The 15,781-nt window shown below is 37.7% G+C and overlaps 1 protein-coding gene across 1 annotated transcript in view; it reads right to left on the bottom strand.

Moving 5' to 3' along the window:
- Positions 1-15,781, bottom strand: part of ITGAV (integrin subunit alpha V) — a 113,357-nt gene that overhangs the window by 67,053 nt on the left and 30,523 nt on the right. The window contains exons 3-4 of the mRNA XM_004701477.2: positions 8,389-8,480; positions 1,388-1,502 (exon numbers count right to left, since the gene is read on the bottom strand). Of these exons, the coding sequence (XP_004701534.1) occupies positions 1,388-1,502; positions 8,389-8,480 (207 nt within the window). The remainder of the gene's footprint in view (positions 1-1,387; positions 1,503-8,388; positions 8,481-15,781) is intronic.

Here is a 15,781-nt window from a genome sequence, read left to right as displayed (position 1 = left end):
CAGGCTGGTGTGCTTCTTCCGTGTGGGTTTTGTTGTCTCTCAGCTAGATGGCTGCTTGTTTATCTTCAGGTCTTTAAGGCTTCAGGTGCTATATCTTTTGGTAGCTGGCTTTCTTCACCACACTTGCTTGTGCACCTATTGTTTTCAGTGACTTCAGGTGTTATATCTTTTGGTAGCCAAGCACCATGCGCTTTCTTCACATTTTCTTGTGCACTCATTGTCTTCAGTGATCATGCCAGGCAGGTGAGCATCTCAGACTGCCGAATTGTTAGAACAGAGTGTTCTTGTGTTGGGGGAGTACTTGTGCAGGGTCCCACTGTCCATCTGTTTTCTTAATACTCAACCTATAAATATATATACATAGATCTATTTCCCCCTCGTCATATATAAATATATTTACATATTTAAGAGGTTCAACTGCCTAAAATTTTGTAGATTGAGCAGTTCCATTGACATGGTGTTCCAAGATGTCTAACACAAGGGGTGGAGGGGGAGAATCTAGCTATAAGAATCTTAAATTTTGTACTTTGTTACTAATTCCCTTTACTTAACTATTTGATGACAAGTGGGAAACAAAAGTGGAGTCCAGGTGTGATTATTGAAGTGGCAAAATTTTGCAACATTTATATTTACCACAATATAAAAAAAATAAAGTTAAAACTACTTCAAATATTAACAATCACAATATTTATTTCGATAATTTGTTTTTTCATTTCTGGTGTGAAAATGACCTGGAGTAGCTGACTGGCAAGAAACGGTGTAGTTCTGAGTTTGGCTGGAAAACGGAATATCTTTGAAATTTTAAGTTATATTACAGGAGAGTGTGGTTTTCGGAAACCTCAAATGAGGGAGGAGTTGGTGATGAATTATTCAACTCTGATTAAGAGTAAAAAGTATCAGGCTCAGAATGAGCCTTCCGCTACAAGCATGGATCTTTGATGTTACGTACATAAAGCATTCTCAAACTTTAGTGTCCATCACAATCACCTCAGAGAATTTGCTGAAATGCAATTCTGACCTAGGCCAACTTAGAATCAGAATCTCTAGTTATGGGGCCTGACATATCCATAAACAGGAGACTTAAGTTGAGCATCTTTTGATGAATAGTGATTAAAATTATGGCTTTCAAAAACACACATGAATTACTACTAACCAAAATTTTAAAAAGTTCATTCTTAAGGAAACAAGATAAATCTGTTTCCTACACCTATGTAGTACATCTACCTTAAAAGGATCATATTTATTTTGCGCTCATCAACGTTATATGATTCCAAATTTCATAAAGAAACTTTGATTCCATGGCAAACTCAGAGAAAATGCACACACACATTTTAACAAAGTCCACCTCGCACCCCTCCTAGAAGTTAGCACTGCCTCTTCCACCTACTTGATCTACATGGAGCATACTCAACAGTCTTGGCTCCATCCTGAAGAAAGCAGGTCCCAACAGGCTCTCTCTCCTGTTTCATTTCCGTCCTCCAGTGGTACAGTGGGGCACAGGCCTAAAACCAGAGAGCACAGTTCAGGATCTAAGAGTTCTCTAACATTGAGCATTTGAGACAAATCTATTGTACCTCACAATACAGTATCACAATCTAAACCAGCAGTTTTCAACCTGTGGTTCGCAACCCTTTTGGGGGTTGAACGACCCTTTCACAGGGGTTGCCCGATTCATACCAGTAGCAAAATTACAGTTATGAAACAGCAATGACAATAATTTTATGGTTGGGGTCACCACAACATGAGTAACTGTATTAAAGGGTCATGGCACTAGAATGGTTGAGAACCACTGTTCTAAACACTAAAAAATGCTAATTAGCCTACCTTATAATTTCAATTCCTCATCATAGTAATGGCAAAAGATTTCAAAAGATATGTTTTTCTGGAAACCATTATCTATATTCCAACTACAATTTTTTAAAAAGTATTTTGTACAGTAATTATTTTAGGTAGCACATTTTCACAAGTTACATGCTCAGATGAAAGTCACAGCCTTGAGTGGACTTTTGAATTGAATAACACTTTCATACTCAAAAGAAAAATGACCGTAAATTATAAAACATTTAATATTTTATGCAGGATGTGGATTGCAGCATTTCTTTTATGTGTAAGTTCTGTTATAATTTTCTAATTTAGAGTGAAAACTTTAAATACTATGTACAAATAGTAATGTATGCCTCAGAAACTATCAATAATTTGGTAATTACCAAGAGTAATCTATCCAGAAGTATATCAATTTAATTTACTGAAAGTATTTCAATGGATTTTCTGTAATACTTTTTGAAGCAAAGCACAAACATCACCAACATCAACACTAGGATTATATTCACTCTGAAGAAAATATCAAAAGTTCATTCTTGCTACTCTTCTACACATAATCAACATTCCATGATGGATTATTTCTCTATCTTCCTGCTTCTGCTTCATTGCACCTCTCTTTCCAGAACTCATCAACCCATCCACAACTCTAATTCTTTTATGCCCTCCTAGACTAATTCTTCTCTGGTGTTGCTCCATGCCTTAAAGTCAGTTGAGACTCACGACAACACTAAACTGAACAAAATACTGCCCCGTCCTGAATCATGCTCACAACCCTTACTATGATTGAGCCCAGTGCTGCAGTCACTGTGTCAAACTATCTCACTGAGTATAAGATGGCACTGACCCTCTGTTCTACCAAACGTAATGCCCGAACAGTCCACAATCACGCATGGAGTCTCCCACTCCAATTCCTCAACTGTGTGCCTGTATTCTAATTTATGTTAAAGGTATTTATAAACGTGTCTACCCTCAACCCCTTCTTGTAGTCTAGACATTTCCAAAGGGCCGGCCAGTGTCTCATGTATTTTTGTTTCTCTGGCCCATTTCCTTATAAAAAACAAGTCCTCACTAAACATCTGTGGCATGGTGGCACAGTGGGCAATGTCAGCAGCCACTCTGTGGAAGAAAGATGAACCATAGTGAGTTAGTCTTGGAAACCTACAGGGGCAGTTCTACTCTGTCCTATAGGGTCACCATGAGTCAGTATTGACTTGATGGCAGTGAGTAATGTGAGAGAAAAGTAAGAACAGAGAAGAGTACTGGTTCAATAACGTGAATAGACTTAACTGACATCAATGTACATGGAAAGGCTGTGGAATTAACAAATGTGTATATATGTACACACATATTTACTATAATTTAAAAAAGGAAAAAATAATTATAAGATTTTATAATTACAAGCTTCTGATAATTATAAGCTGAAACTACAGGGGAATTGGTATTCTCTTAAATTAGTTGGACAATAAAGCTTCCTTAAAGGAAGTTCTGGTGGTGCTGCTGAGTAAGCCACTGGGCTGCTAACCACAAGATGAGTGATTCAAACCCACCAGTCACCTGATGAAACCATCTGTGGCCCTGGAAGGATGGACAGCCTCAGAAACCCTGAACAGCGTTGCTACAAGCTTGAGACCATTTGATGGCAGTGGGTTGGTTTTTTTGGTAACGGTGATTAAAAGCCCTTAAAAGTCGTGTTTTAAATGATGTTTATTTTACTGTAGCCCTCGAGGGAGAAAAAGTGGCAATTTACTTCCATTGAATCAATAGTAACGTGCTTGACTTCTGGTTTTGCAGGAGTGCATTCTTGGACAAATACTCATCTAACAAGAACTACTGTATTAAGATCCTAGTAGTATATCCCTAGAAGCCAGAATAATTGGTGGCCAAAGACACAGTCTCCTATTTCTAGAAAACATCTTACCATTCTTTAGTGTCTTCTCCCTTCCTCTAATCTTTACTCCTACTCGAGTTTCTTTCAAGTCCAAGAGGGCACGATTTTATTCCTTATAAAAATGCAAAGCTTTTGAGATATTGTTATTTAAATATTTATTTGGCTTCTACATGAAAAAAGAAGGTAAAATAACATTTCCTAATGATAAACAGTTAGGTTATATCAGCTTTACAGATAACTATAATAGTTACACACCAATGGCAAATTGTCTACTTGATTTTATTCTAACTAAACAAAAATGTTTGGGCCCTTATTTATTATGAAACCATCTCTCTTTTACTCTAAGTGGTCATCAGTAGCTCAATTCTTCATGGCTAGACCTGCTTGGCTGCAGTCATTCCAAGCAGTGTGGGGAAATCCCATGACAAATAAGCACACGTCTGTAATCCATAAGCAGGCTAGTTAGTCTGACCTACAGACATTCTGTAATCATGACCACACTATTTGGAGGCCAAGATGAATTTACTCGTGTGTGTGTGTGTGTGTGTGTGTGTGTGTGTGTGTGTGTGTGTGTAAGAGAGAAAGAGAGAGAAAAGACGTTTTTGAAATAGTGCAGAGTTATAAGGAGCCAACAAAGGGGCAATAAGATCATCGCACAATATATAGCCAAAAGCTTTGTAGAATGAATGACAGTGTAGACCAAGGGAACTGGGAAGGGAATAGCTAAAGATACACAGTCCAGAAATGGGTCAGCAGAAGTTGAGGAAAGAGCAGCAAGCGCAGTGCCCTCCCTGGCTTATACAATGATCCAATGAAAAAGCAAACTATGAAAAATGACTCCAAGGCAACTCGTGTATAGATAAGAACTTCCGCTGTTGTTTTATTGTTGGCTGCAGAGTAGAGTTATCACTGCTCCAGGAGAGAAAGATGAGACTTGCTGTAAGGATTTACAGCCTAGGGAGCCCCCTTGGCAGTTCTAGTCTTTCCTACAGCATAATTATGAGTCAGAATGGACTTGATGGGAGTTGATTTTGAGACCATGCCAAGTGTCCTAACATCTACTCCCTCTAATGCTGATGAGTAGTCTGCAAAGTCAGCTATGAGGAGCTCAACATAACAATGACCCATCATGCTGGAACTGGTGATTTTAACTGATGGGAAGGGTTTTGGGGCTTTATTATTATGTTAAACACACACATGGGTATACTAAGACAACACAAAGCTCAGCATTCAGGAAACTGGTTAAGGTTGTGCTAGTGACAGTATAAAAGAAGGTACTCCTCCAAAACTGATGCTCACTTTCTGAATTTGTTTTTTATGTGAGGGGGATCATTCCACCAGGTCAGACTGTTAATTAAGTTTCCTGTTTAGAGGTTTCTGAAGATTGCAGAACAGTGTGAGACAAAAAAGGTCTGATTTGTGGCAGACGGGGGACTGGTTTTGCCACCACCACAATGCACCTGCTCATGCAACCAACTCAGTGAGCCAGTTTTTGGCAAAAGCAGCATGCCTCTCTTGCCCCACGCACCTTACTCAACTGACCTCACTCCAAACAATTTTTTGTTTCCGCAAATGAAGAGAAACATGAAAGGACAGTGATTTAAGGTCACAGAGAGGTGAAGAAAACAATGAGAGAGGTGCTGTCAAGCCATTCAAAGAGATGAGTTTGAAAAATGTTTCCAAGAATGGAATTGCAGATTTGATAACTGTATTAAGTGTAATGGAGAGTACTTAAAAGGTGATAAGGTTGTTTTGTAAAAAAAAAATGTAAATACACACCTTTGAAAAAAACATTTTTTTCCATTTTGGCGGGGGTTGGGGGTGGGGGTGAGATGCCCTCATGTATTTGCTTTCTCTCCCATTCATCAATGGAGAAAGATGGGGTGGTGTTTAATTGAGAAACTATACACTGTTCTAAGGATATGAAGACAATAAAGTAAAAATGTATAATGAAATCTGCTCAGATTGTCTTTTCAATGATAAAGTACAAGTAGTATAAAGTACAAGCAAGGAACGTGGGCTATGGGTAGCAGAGTGCCTCCAAATGAATCCTAAATCCCCCAGTTAGTAGATAAAAGACCTTCGGCAAGTTACTTAACCTCCAATTAGTAACTTCTTTTTCTAAAAGCAGGCCAATTACTGTTCCTCTCTCAAAGAGCTGTGATGAAAATTAGTGAGACAATCCATGCAGAATGTTTGGTGCTAGAATGTAACTACGCAGTAAGTGGTACAGTGGGCTACAAGTTGGGCTGCCATCCACAAAGCCAGTAGTTCTAATCTACTATCTATTCCATAGGTGAAAGATGAGGCTTTCTGATTCCAGAAAGACTGAACAGCCTCGAAAGCCTAACGGGGCAATTCTACTCTGTCCTCTGGGGTCACTATGAATCAGAATCGATTTGATTCTGTGAATTTCATTTTCCTGAGTTACTGTCATTGTTGTTCTTATTACAGAAGCAGCAACAAGAATCAAAAGTCTTTGTATTTTAGTAACAGAAAACAAGTCTAGTGTATTCAACAAGTCCCAGCATAAACTTTGACATCCTACAGTTAGGAAGTTTTAAAAAAGTAGAAATTGTTCTTAGGCTCACTCACCAGCTATGAAAAAAAACTACTTTGTAAAACAACATCAAGCTGCATAATCCAGGTCTACCTAAAGAGAAAAGTTTTGCAAGAGTAGTAACTATGCTATGAAACAAGTAGAGACCAATAGGCAACTTGTAAGTACTGAAAGGTCAAGCAAGCTTAGAGCTGGACTACACACTCCAGATGCTAGAGGGGCCGATGGATTTGAGGGGGAGGATGAGTAGTCACAGAAACCATGGGTCTATAAATCACAGGAAAGAGGCCAAGGCACTGCCTAAGGGATCCATTTCAAAGACAAATTTCCATTTAAAATAAAACACTTGAGGGCATTTTGGAGATCAATGAAAGAATTTGAATATAGATTAGCTACAAGGAAATATTCATTATAGCTATTTTTGAATAAAGAAAATGATCCTTTTTTGAAATTCACATTATCATTTAATATCTTTCGACATAAAAAAATAACCTAATAAAAACTTCAAAGACTTTCAAATGCATATAAGAAAAGTTAAGGCTCCTTAGCATGACCTGCCAATATAGTGAACATATCATTTATAGTCCAAACTGAGAAAATGCTGAATGAAAACGGGAAATATAAATATTTATGAAGGATTCCCTAGAGCTGTAGTGGGTCAGTAGTTCAAAGCCACCAGCCACCCCAGGAAGGAAGAATGAGGCTTTATGCTCCTATAAACTCACAGAAGCAGTTCTATTCTGTCCTATAGAGTCACTATGGCCGTGATAGAAGTAATACCACAGAATGCATAGTAGAATTTTGCTAGACTAACAATCTATTCATTGGAGATAGCAGTTTTTCAACATCATTAATGGCAACTGTACATATGGATCTCACCAGATAGTATGCACAGGGGTCAGGTAGAAAGAAATGATGGGGAAGCTCAAGAGCATCAGTCAAACAAGGCCAGGGAGCAGCTACAGAACAGATAACTAGTTACTCATATACAAATCAAGTTGAAGCTGAAAAAATTAAACTAAGTCCATGAACACCATGAATTCAACATCCAGAGAACACAGTCCTGTTTGCTGAATAAGAAAAGGATGGAAACAGTTACTGATAAAGATGTAAGACTATAGCCTTTACTGTGGATTACACCTGAACACATTTTAGCAATGCTCCTTTGGAGTAGGCTATCAGAACTCCATAGAGAATAGCCAAATAGGTAGTGTGGATATGATAGATACATAAAATTCGGGGTTAGTAACATACGAACTGTAATCACCCTTTAGGTGAAGGGTATAGCTATGAGAAGATATGGCGGATGGGGAGGTGAGAGCACTGTAGATCAGAATTCTAAGAAACTCCACCCTTTGAACAGAGGAGGAATTATTACAGGAAACTATTAAGGAGGATAGAAAAACTAGGAGAGTATAATAAATATAATCAATGGGGAGAAAGGTATTTTAAAAAGAATGGTGTATCTACTTTGTTAAATAGTACTATGAAGGGGAAAAAAAGAATAAATATCAATGGATGTAGTGTTCTCAAGATAAAGATGATTTTGGTTTTGCCTACCTAAGGCTGACCTGAGAGGCTAACGAGAGAATATGAGAATGTGGAGATGACTAGGTATTATATTTAAAAAAAAATCTTTCTGGGGAACAGAGAAACATGGGCAGTAATAGAGGTGAAGAGAAGTTTGTTTCTGTATTTTAAAGGCAGGAGATTGTAGACCTTTGATTAATCAAAGGCATACTGTTCCTAAACATAACAGAGGAGGGGGAAGAAAAATTGAAGGGAACTATCAAGTAGGATGGCAAAATTTTCTTCCAAGTAGAAATGAAACTGGAATGTAGGGAAGCAGACTTCATAGGGCATTAGAGTCGATACCTTTATATCGGGGTCCTATAATCAGAGATATTCATTCATATCCAGTACCCAGGGGTCCTATGATCAGAGCTCTTCATTCACATCCAGCAGCCAGGGGTCCTATAATCAGAGCTATTCATTCATAGCCAGCACCCAGGCACACTCAACTTTCTTGTCAGCTTAAAAATAGAGAAAACCCGTCTACCTACACGAAATGAACTAAACTTAGCTATTAGTAAATAAAAAAAAATAAAAAAAAACTTACCAAAATTTTATCCTGCTTTGACCTCACTGATGCTCCAAACCATTGATGAGACTTAAACTCCAATGGGTCATCCTTGGCATAGTCTCTGTTGCCTGAAAAATAATAATGTGCACAGTGAGGGGGGAAACACACACACACACACACACACACACACACACACACACGTACACCGCACACACTGATATTTTAGAATTTGATGTTTTATCCAGTCAGGTTCAGAAATTGCTCTTTAACCAAATACTACATTGGCCTTTCGTCTCACAAACTTTAAATGCATTAGGGATTCTTTAACAATCAGGAAATTAAAACACAAAATAACTAAAAAGTGCCCCACAGTGGTGATTATCCCCCTTAATTATCATAATGCAGAGGTGAAAAAGTCACCATAAGTGACATTTCCTAGTTACTACATTATTAGATAATTCCCTATAAAACAGAGATTTGTTGATTCACTGACCTCTCAGTTCTTTTATGAGTATAAAGTTGCTAATGAAAATATATGATTATAAAAACTCATTGCATCACAGTGGCAGCAAAAGACTAACATGTGTGTCTTAAAATTACAAAAAAATTTTTTTGATTACAAAAATTAGAATCTAGACCATAGGATTTGATTCACAGCTTGAAATAATTAGATGAAGCACTCTACATTCAACTTCGAAGTAAAATGAGAAGTACAAGGTTGTTCCCTATCATTCTTTCAAGGTTTCCACTATTTAAATAAACATTTGAGAGCTCATACAATTACTCCTCATTTATCAGGCACTCGTAAAGCATACTGTACATTTAAAATTTTAAAAAACAATAAAGACCTTTTCCATGGAAAAGTCCTTGACCTAATTAAGTAGAAAAAAAACAAACAGTATTTTGGGAAAACCAAAACTCAAACCCACTACTGTTGAGTCAAATTGAACTTTTAGTGACCCTAGTGAACAGAGAACTGCCCCACAGGTTTTCTAAGATATTCGATCTTTACAGACGTACACTGCTCCATCTTTCCCAGGGGAGCAGCAAGTGAGTTCAAAATGCTGACTTTGGGGTACTGTGACACCAAGACCTCCTTTTTTGAAAAACCTCAAACCCATGTCCGTCTAGTACTGTACCCTTTAGCAATATGACAGTAAATGTAGACCAACAGTGTCATTTTTATCACACAGCCATAGAGTATGTTAACTGATCCCCTAAAATTCCTAGTTTAAATTTAGGGATATTTCTAAATCTGAATTATGAAACCTTCATAGTTTCTCAAAATTATATCTATTTCCTCTCACAATTACACAAGAATACTTTCTCTGACAAATACACAAAAACCTCAGCATAATTCCATCTTGGGGTATGAAGTATAGGCTCATTGCTAAGTTAAGGTGCTAGAACCTCTGAAAATGGTATATAGTAGAGAATTTTATTCTAATAAATGATTTTCAAGGTCCCAAAGCATATTTTATATGAAATAGGCTTTTCACCTCTACTTTCCTCAAAATGTCTTTTATTCCCTCTTTTTGATTACAGAGGAGTCCTGGGGTGCTATGGGTTAGATGTTGGACTGGGAACCACAAAGTTGGCGGTTCATGCCCTCCAGCTGCTCTGTGGGAGAAAGATGAGACTGATCACTCCCTTTTACATTTCTAGTCTGAGAAACCCTAGAAATCAACTTGATGGGAATTGGTTTGGTTTTAATTTGAATATGAGACCTTATTTATGCATGTATCAACCCATATGTTGTGTACCCCTTCTTGTAGCTTGCTGATTCCAGCATCTTTTATTCTAATAAAATATTTCCCTTCCATATATCTCACTTGTTGCCACCACACTCCCTTTGAAGACATCATTTTATTCAAGCCACCACTTTGCTCAAGAACTTTGACTCTTCCCTGAAACATCTGCCCTGTCCTAAAGCATCATTTGTCTTCAATCATGTTACCAAACAAAATAAGCCACATATAATTAAATGCTCCTTAGAAGTGAAGATGGCTAGATGTCATCTCACATACTTTGGACACGTTATCAGGAGGAACCAGTTCCCAGAAATTGGCATCATACTCGGTAGAGAGTCACTGAAAAAAGAAGACCCTCTTCTTAAAGGCTTGAAGGTAATCAAGCGGCCATCGAGCTCAGAAGCAACAAAGCCCACATGGAAGAAGCACACCAGCCTATGCAACCACGAGGTGTCGAAGGGATCAGGTGTAAGGCATCATCAGAACAAAAAATCTTACCATAGTGAATGATGGGGGGAGTGCGGAGTGGAGATCCAAAGCCCATTAGTAGGCCACTGGAGATCCCCTTGCAGAGGGGTCTCGGGGAGGAGATGAGCCAGTCAGGGTGCGATGTAACAATGATGAGAAATACAACTTTCCTCTAGTTCCTAAAGGTTTCCTCCCCGCTCCCACTACCATGACTCGAATTCTATCTTGCAAGACTGGCTAGACCAGAGGAGGTACACTGGTACAGATAGGAACTGAAAATACAGGGAATCCAGGACGGATGAGCCGTATAGGACCAGTGGTGTGAGTGGCAAAACAGGGAGGGTAAAGGGAGAATGGGTAGGAAAGAGGGAACCGATTACATGGAACGGTGTGTGACCTCCTCCCTGGGGGACAGACAACCGAAAAGTGGATGAAGGGAGACGTCGGACAAGGCAAGATATGACAAAATACCCATTTATAAACTATCAAGGGCTCATGAGGGAGGGGGGAGCAGGGAGGGAGGGGAAAAATGAGGACCTAATGTCGGGGGTTTAAATGGAGAGAAAATGTTTTGAGAAACGATGTACAAATGCGCTTTACCCAATTGATGTGTGTATGGATTGGGATAACAGTTGTATGAGCCCCTAATAAAATGTTAAAAAACAGAAGAAAAAAAAAGGAAAAAAAAAAAAAGAACACCCTCAACAGGACAGACAGACAGACAGACAGACAGACAGTGTGGATCCATCAAAGGACTCACACAAAACAACAACTCTGAGGATGGTGCAGAACCAAGTAGTGTTTTGTTAAGTTATTTATACACAGGGTCCCTATGAGTCAAAAACAATTCAACGGCACATAATGACAACACACTGGCATACATAAAGCATCCAAAACTTAGTCAACAATTAAAAAAAAATCCATTGTCTTCATTGCCTTCAACTTCAACAATATCCAAACTCAAAGAGTGTCACCTCTTCAAGAAGTGTAGTCAATAGGAAGTTCTTGTTTGCCCCTAAGAACTTTTCTCTAGATTTCCAAGTCTTAAAATAATTCATTCAACATCAAGCAGAAGTTGCACTCAGAGTAAGTAGAGGTGGGTGGAATAAATGAAGCTATTCTTCAAACAAAAGGACATCAAGTTCATTCATGACCAGGTGGAAACTGGCAGTTATTCCCATACCCTTGCTTCCCTTATCAACTATGTTGCTGCTGTGAACATTTCGTATTTGCAACCACATTAAAAATCTAATGCTTGGGAACACTGTGGTGCTAGGTGAGGGTAATGCCAACTTGTGAGGTCTAAGGTTATGTGTCAACCTGGTTGGGCCATTATTCTTACTGGTTTGATGGTTATGTAATGCTGTAAAATGATAATTATGTAAAGGAAAAATTTGACAGTTATGTAATGATGTCAAATTTGGCAAGTTGACAATTTTGTAATAATGTGCTCATCCTCCATTTTCATATAATGGTGAGTTTTACATAACAGCATGGTCTTCAGAATTTAACCATGTTGATAAGTAAAGAGCGGGTGTGTTGTTAAGTCATAACCCTGTAGAGGCAATCTTTTGAGTCACTGTCCTAAAGTCTACATATTTTGAGTCACAGCCCTGAGGTCACCATTTCAGGGAATGCTGTAACGCTACAGGCTGCTTGGACTATGCCACCAGCCCTGAAGAGGAAATGGGGCAGACATTGCGATAGCAAAGCTTCTTCAGGCAATCATCAAGAGAGAATAGATAGCTGCCAATAATTCACAAAACACTTTGTCATTTCCTCTGAACTGAATATTAATACACAGCATGCTGGAACATTTATTTTTTTATGAGATAAAGTTATTCTACAGCTAATTTCCCCCCCTTCTTTTCAAGTCCAAATTATATCTTTTGGAACAACAAGTTCATGTCACTTTTTCTGAAAAGACCAAAGTTAAGAAAAATTTCAATGCATTACCAAAGAAAAACTAAAACCGTAAGATATTAGTGTTTCCAATCATTTGGTTCCCATCCATTATTATATGACTTCAATGAAAAATGAATTTAAAACCTTAGAGAATTTAGCTTTTTGCTAAAACAAAACTGGTGTTCAAACAATACTGCCCTATATTCAGATTAATTTGCAGGCTTCCTTAAGTGACTTTTCACCTCAAACATTACAATCATACTTAAGAAAAAGCTCCCAATATAGCTTACTTATTTATGATATATTGACAAGTCAAAGGAAGAACTCCTTGAATATTCATTAAATATAAAAAAGCGTGGGCATCCCCTATATCTAAACATTAGAAATGTTACAAAGAGGCAGGTCTCACTTTACAGGAGAAAAGCAAATTTATTATATAATTTCAGAGAGTTACAAATGCTATGAAATAAAATAGAATAACGAGAGAAAATGATGATGGGATGATAGTTTTTGGTACTCTATTGTATTTTAAATTAACATTATTGTGACAAATAAACAAAATTTTTAAATGGAGAAAAAAGATGTGCATCTACTAGTGGTAACTAGATAAACACTTTTTTAAAAATAAACACTTAAAAATCTATTCAATGGAATACCATTAATTAAAAGGAGGGAAATATTGATACGCATCATAACAGGAGAAAGGTGCAAAAAAAAATTATAGGGAAATGTCAATATATTTTAACTCCATTTTCCCATAAAGTTTTTAAAGGTTCCTTGTATGTGAGTATACTAAATGAAAGAAGCCTGAAACAAAGATAACAAACTATATAATTCCACTAATATATGATGAGGAATAAACAGAAACAGAGAGTAAATTAGGGTTAGAGGTGTGAACTGGGAGTGACCAGGGAGCCCTGGTGGTGCTGTCAAGTAAGCATTAAACTGCCAACCCTAATCTCTATGGTTCCAACCCGCCAGCTGCTCCACAGGGGAAAATCGAGGCTATCTGCTCCCATAAAGGTTAACAGCTTTGAATGAGGGGGAGTGTGGAGTGGAGACCCAATGGCCATCTGTAGACAGCTGGACATCCCCTTACAGAAGGGTCGCGGGGAGGAGATGAGCCAGTCAGGATGCAGTATAGCAATGATGAAACATATAACTTTCCTCGAGTTCTTTAATGTTTCCTTCCCCACCCTCCACTATCATCCCAATTCTACCTTACAAATCTGGCTAGACCAGAGGATGTACACTGGTACAGATAAGAACTAGAAACACAGGGAATCCAGGACAGATAAACCCCTCAGGACCAATAATGAGATTGCGATACCAGGAGGGTAAGGTGAAGGTGAGGGAGAATAGGGGAACTGATCACAAGGATCTACATATAACCCCTTCTCTGGGGGGACAAACAATAGAAAAGTGGGTGAAGGGAGACATCGGACCATATAAGACATGAAAAAATAATAATTTATAAATTATCAAGGGTTTGTGAGGCAGGGGTGTGGGGAGGGAGGGGGAAAAATGTGGAGCTGATACCAAGTATTCAAATAGAAAGCAAATGTTGAGAATGATGATAGCAACAAATGTATATATGTGCTTGACCCAATGGATGGATGTATGGATTGTGATGAGTTGTACAAGCCCCCAATAAAATGATTTTTTAAAAAAGATTAACATCCTTCATACCCACATAAAAGGTCTCTTGAGTCAGAATTGGCTCAATGGCAGAAGGTTTTTAATCAGTGGGTATAGGTTTCATCTCAGAGTGACAGAAATGCTCCAAAATTAGATTAAGGACATACGTCTAGTAGTCTATGAATATGTGTGTGCATATTTACATATCGTTGAGTTCTACAGGTGAAGTGGGTAGATTTGTGGTATCTCAGCAAAGCTGTTGTGGAAAAGGGTAAAGTTGTCAACAGATTGGTATGTACATACATAACATATTCCTTTTCAAGATAAGCAAATGCTTCAATAAAATAACAGACCATAAACAAGGATAAAACAATAAAAACATAGCTTCTAAGAATAAAAGATCCTGTAGAAATAAAAATGTAAACATGATACCATTTCGATCCATCATTCAAATTGGATTTGAAGATAAGATTACATCACTGTTTTCTTATCTAGCAAATGCAAGAGGGCTTCGAAACGTTCACCAAAAATGGAATTAAAAGATGATGGGATTTTTCCACAAACTTTTTGAAGCCCCCTCGTATTTATTTGTATTTTTTTGGTGTATTACAACCACAGGGAACAAAATCAAATACTCTGTCCCCTCCTACCAGCAGGATGGTTCTGCTGGAGTCCAGAACAAAGCAGGCCTTTAGAAAACATTCACTGCTTCATCAATGAGGGTTTGTTCCTTCTCATGACGAGAAGGAACGTATCCTGAAAGCATTTAACATTTCAAAACAAAAACTCTCTGCTAACCTTAAAACCAAAAACAAAGGCAACATTTAAGGCTTAGAATCGAATGGGTATGAATAGGGTTAAAGTAGACAGGAAATGAAGAAGGCTTTAAAGAGTCATCTGAGTTTTATTTTTGTAAAACAGTTAATGTGTTAAAATACCTCTTAACTGTGTGAAACTTAGTCAATTCATAAGAAAGGAATTGAACTGATTTTTATATATTCATATTGATTTCTAAATGTTTCATTCTGTCATTGTTGGGCCATTTCTTTGTACTTTGTTTTGATTTTGTATCTTTTTCCATAAAATCCAGATTAGGTAAAACTATAGAGACAACAACTGGATTAATATATTCAAAGAGCCATGGCAGGGGAGCTATGGGAAAGGGGAAGCTATCCAAACCAAGAAAGGGCAAATGTCCCCGAATGGACTGTTATAATGCTGCACAGTATGACTGAATATTGAAATGTATGTATGAACTGTATGTCTGTGAAAATGTTAACTATAAACTAATCAGATATGATTGTGGTATGGTATTACATATTGGTATTCGATTTATTTGGCGTCAGTTTATACCAGGCACCAGACATTATTCTAGGCCTCGAAGTTCTAGCAGTGAACAAAAAAGATAATAATTTTAAAAAAACCTGAAAACTAGCATCAGGAACATACATCTTAAATGAAAGAGCTATTAACTAAATAGTAAAATAATAAATAATACATAGTAATGTATAAGAAATATAAGTTAAATAAATTAATAGTACATATAGAACAAATTTCTACCAAAAAATAAGATATCAACCTGTGTGATCACGGGGTGTCGAACGGATCACTGAAGACAAATGGGTGCATAAGCAAATGTGGCGAAGAAAGCTGATGGTGCCCGGCTA

The sequence above is a fragment of the Echinops telfairi genome, unplaced genomic scaffold (genome assembly GCF_000313985.2).
Source record: "Echinops telfairi isolate 266 unplaced genomic scaffold, ASM31398v2 ScPeMD7_3;HRSCAF=10, whole genome shotgun sequence".
NCBI classification, from domain to species: Eukaryota; Metazoa; Chordata; class Mammalia; order Afrosoricida; family Tenrecidae; genus Echinops; species Echinops telfairi.
This window is presented reverse-complemented; position numbering and strand designations above follow the sequence as displayed.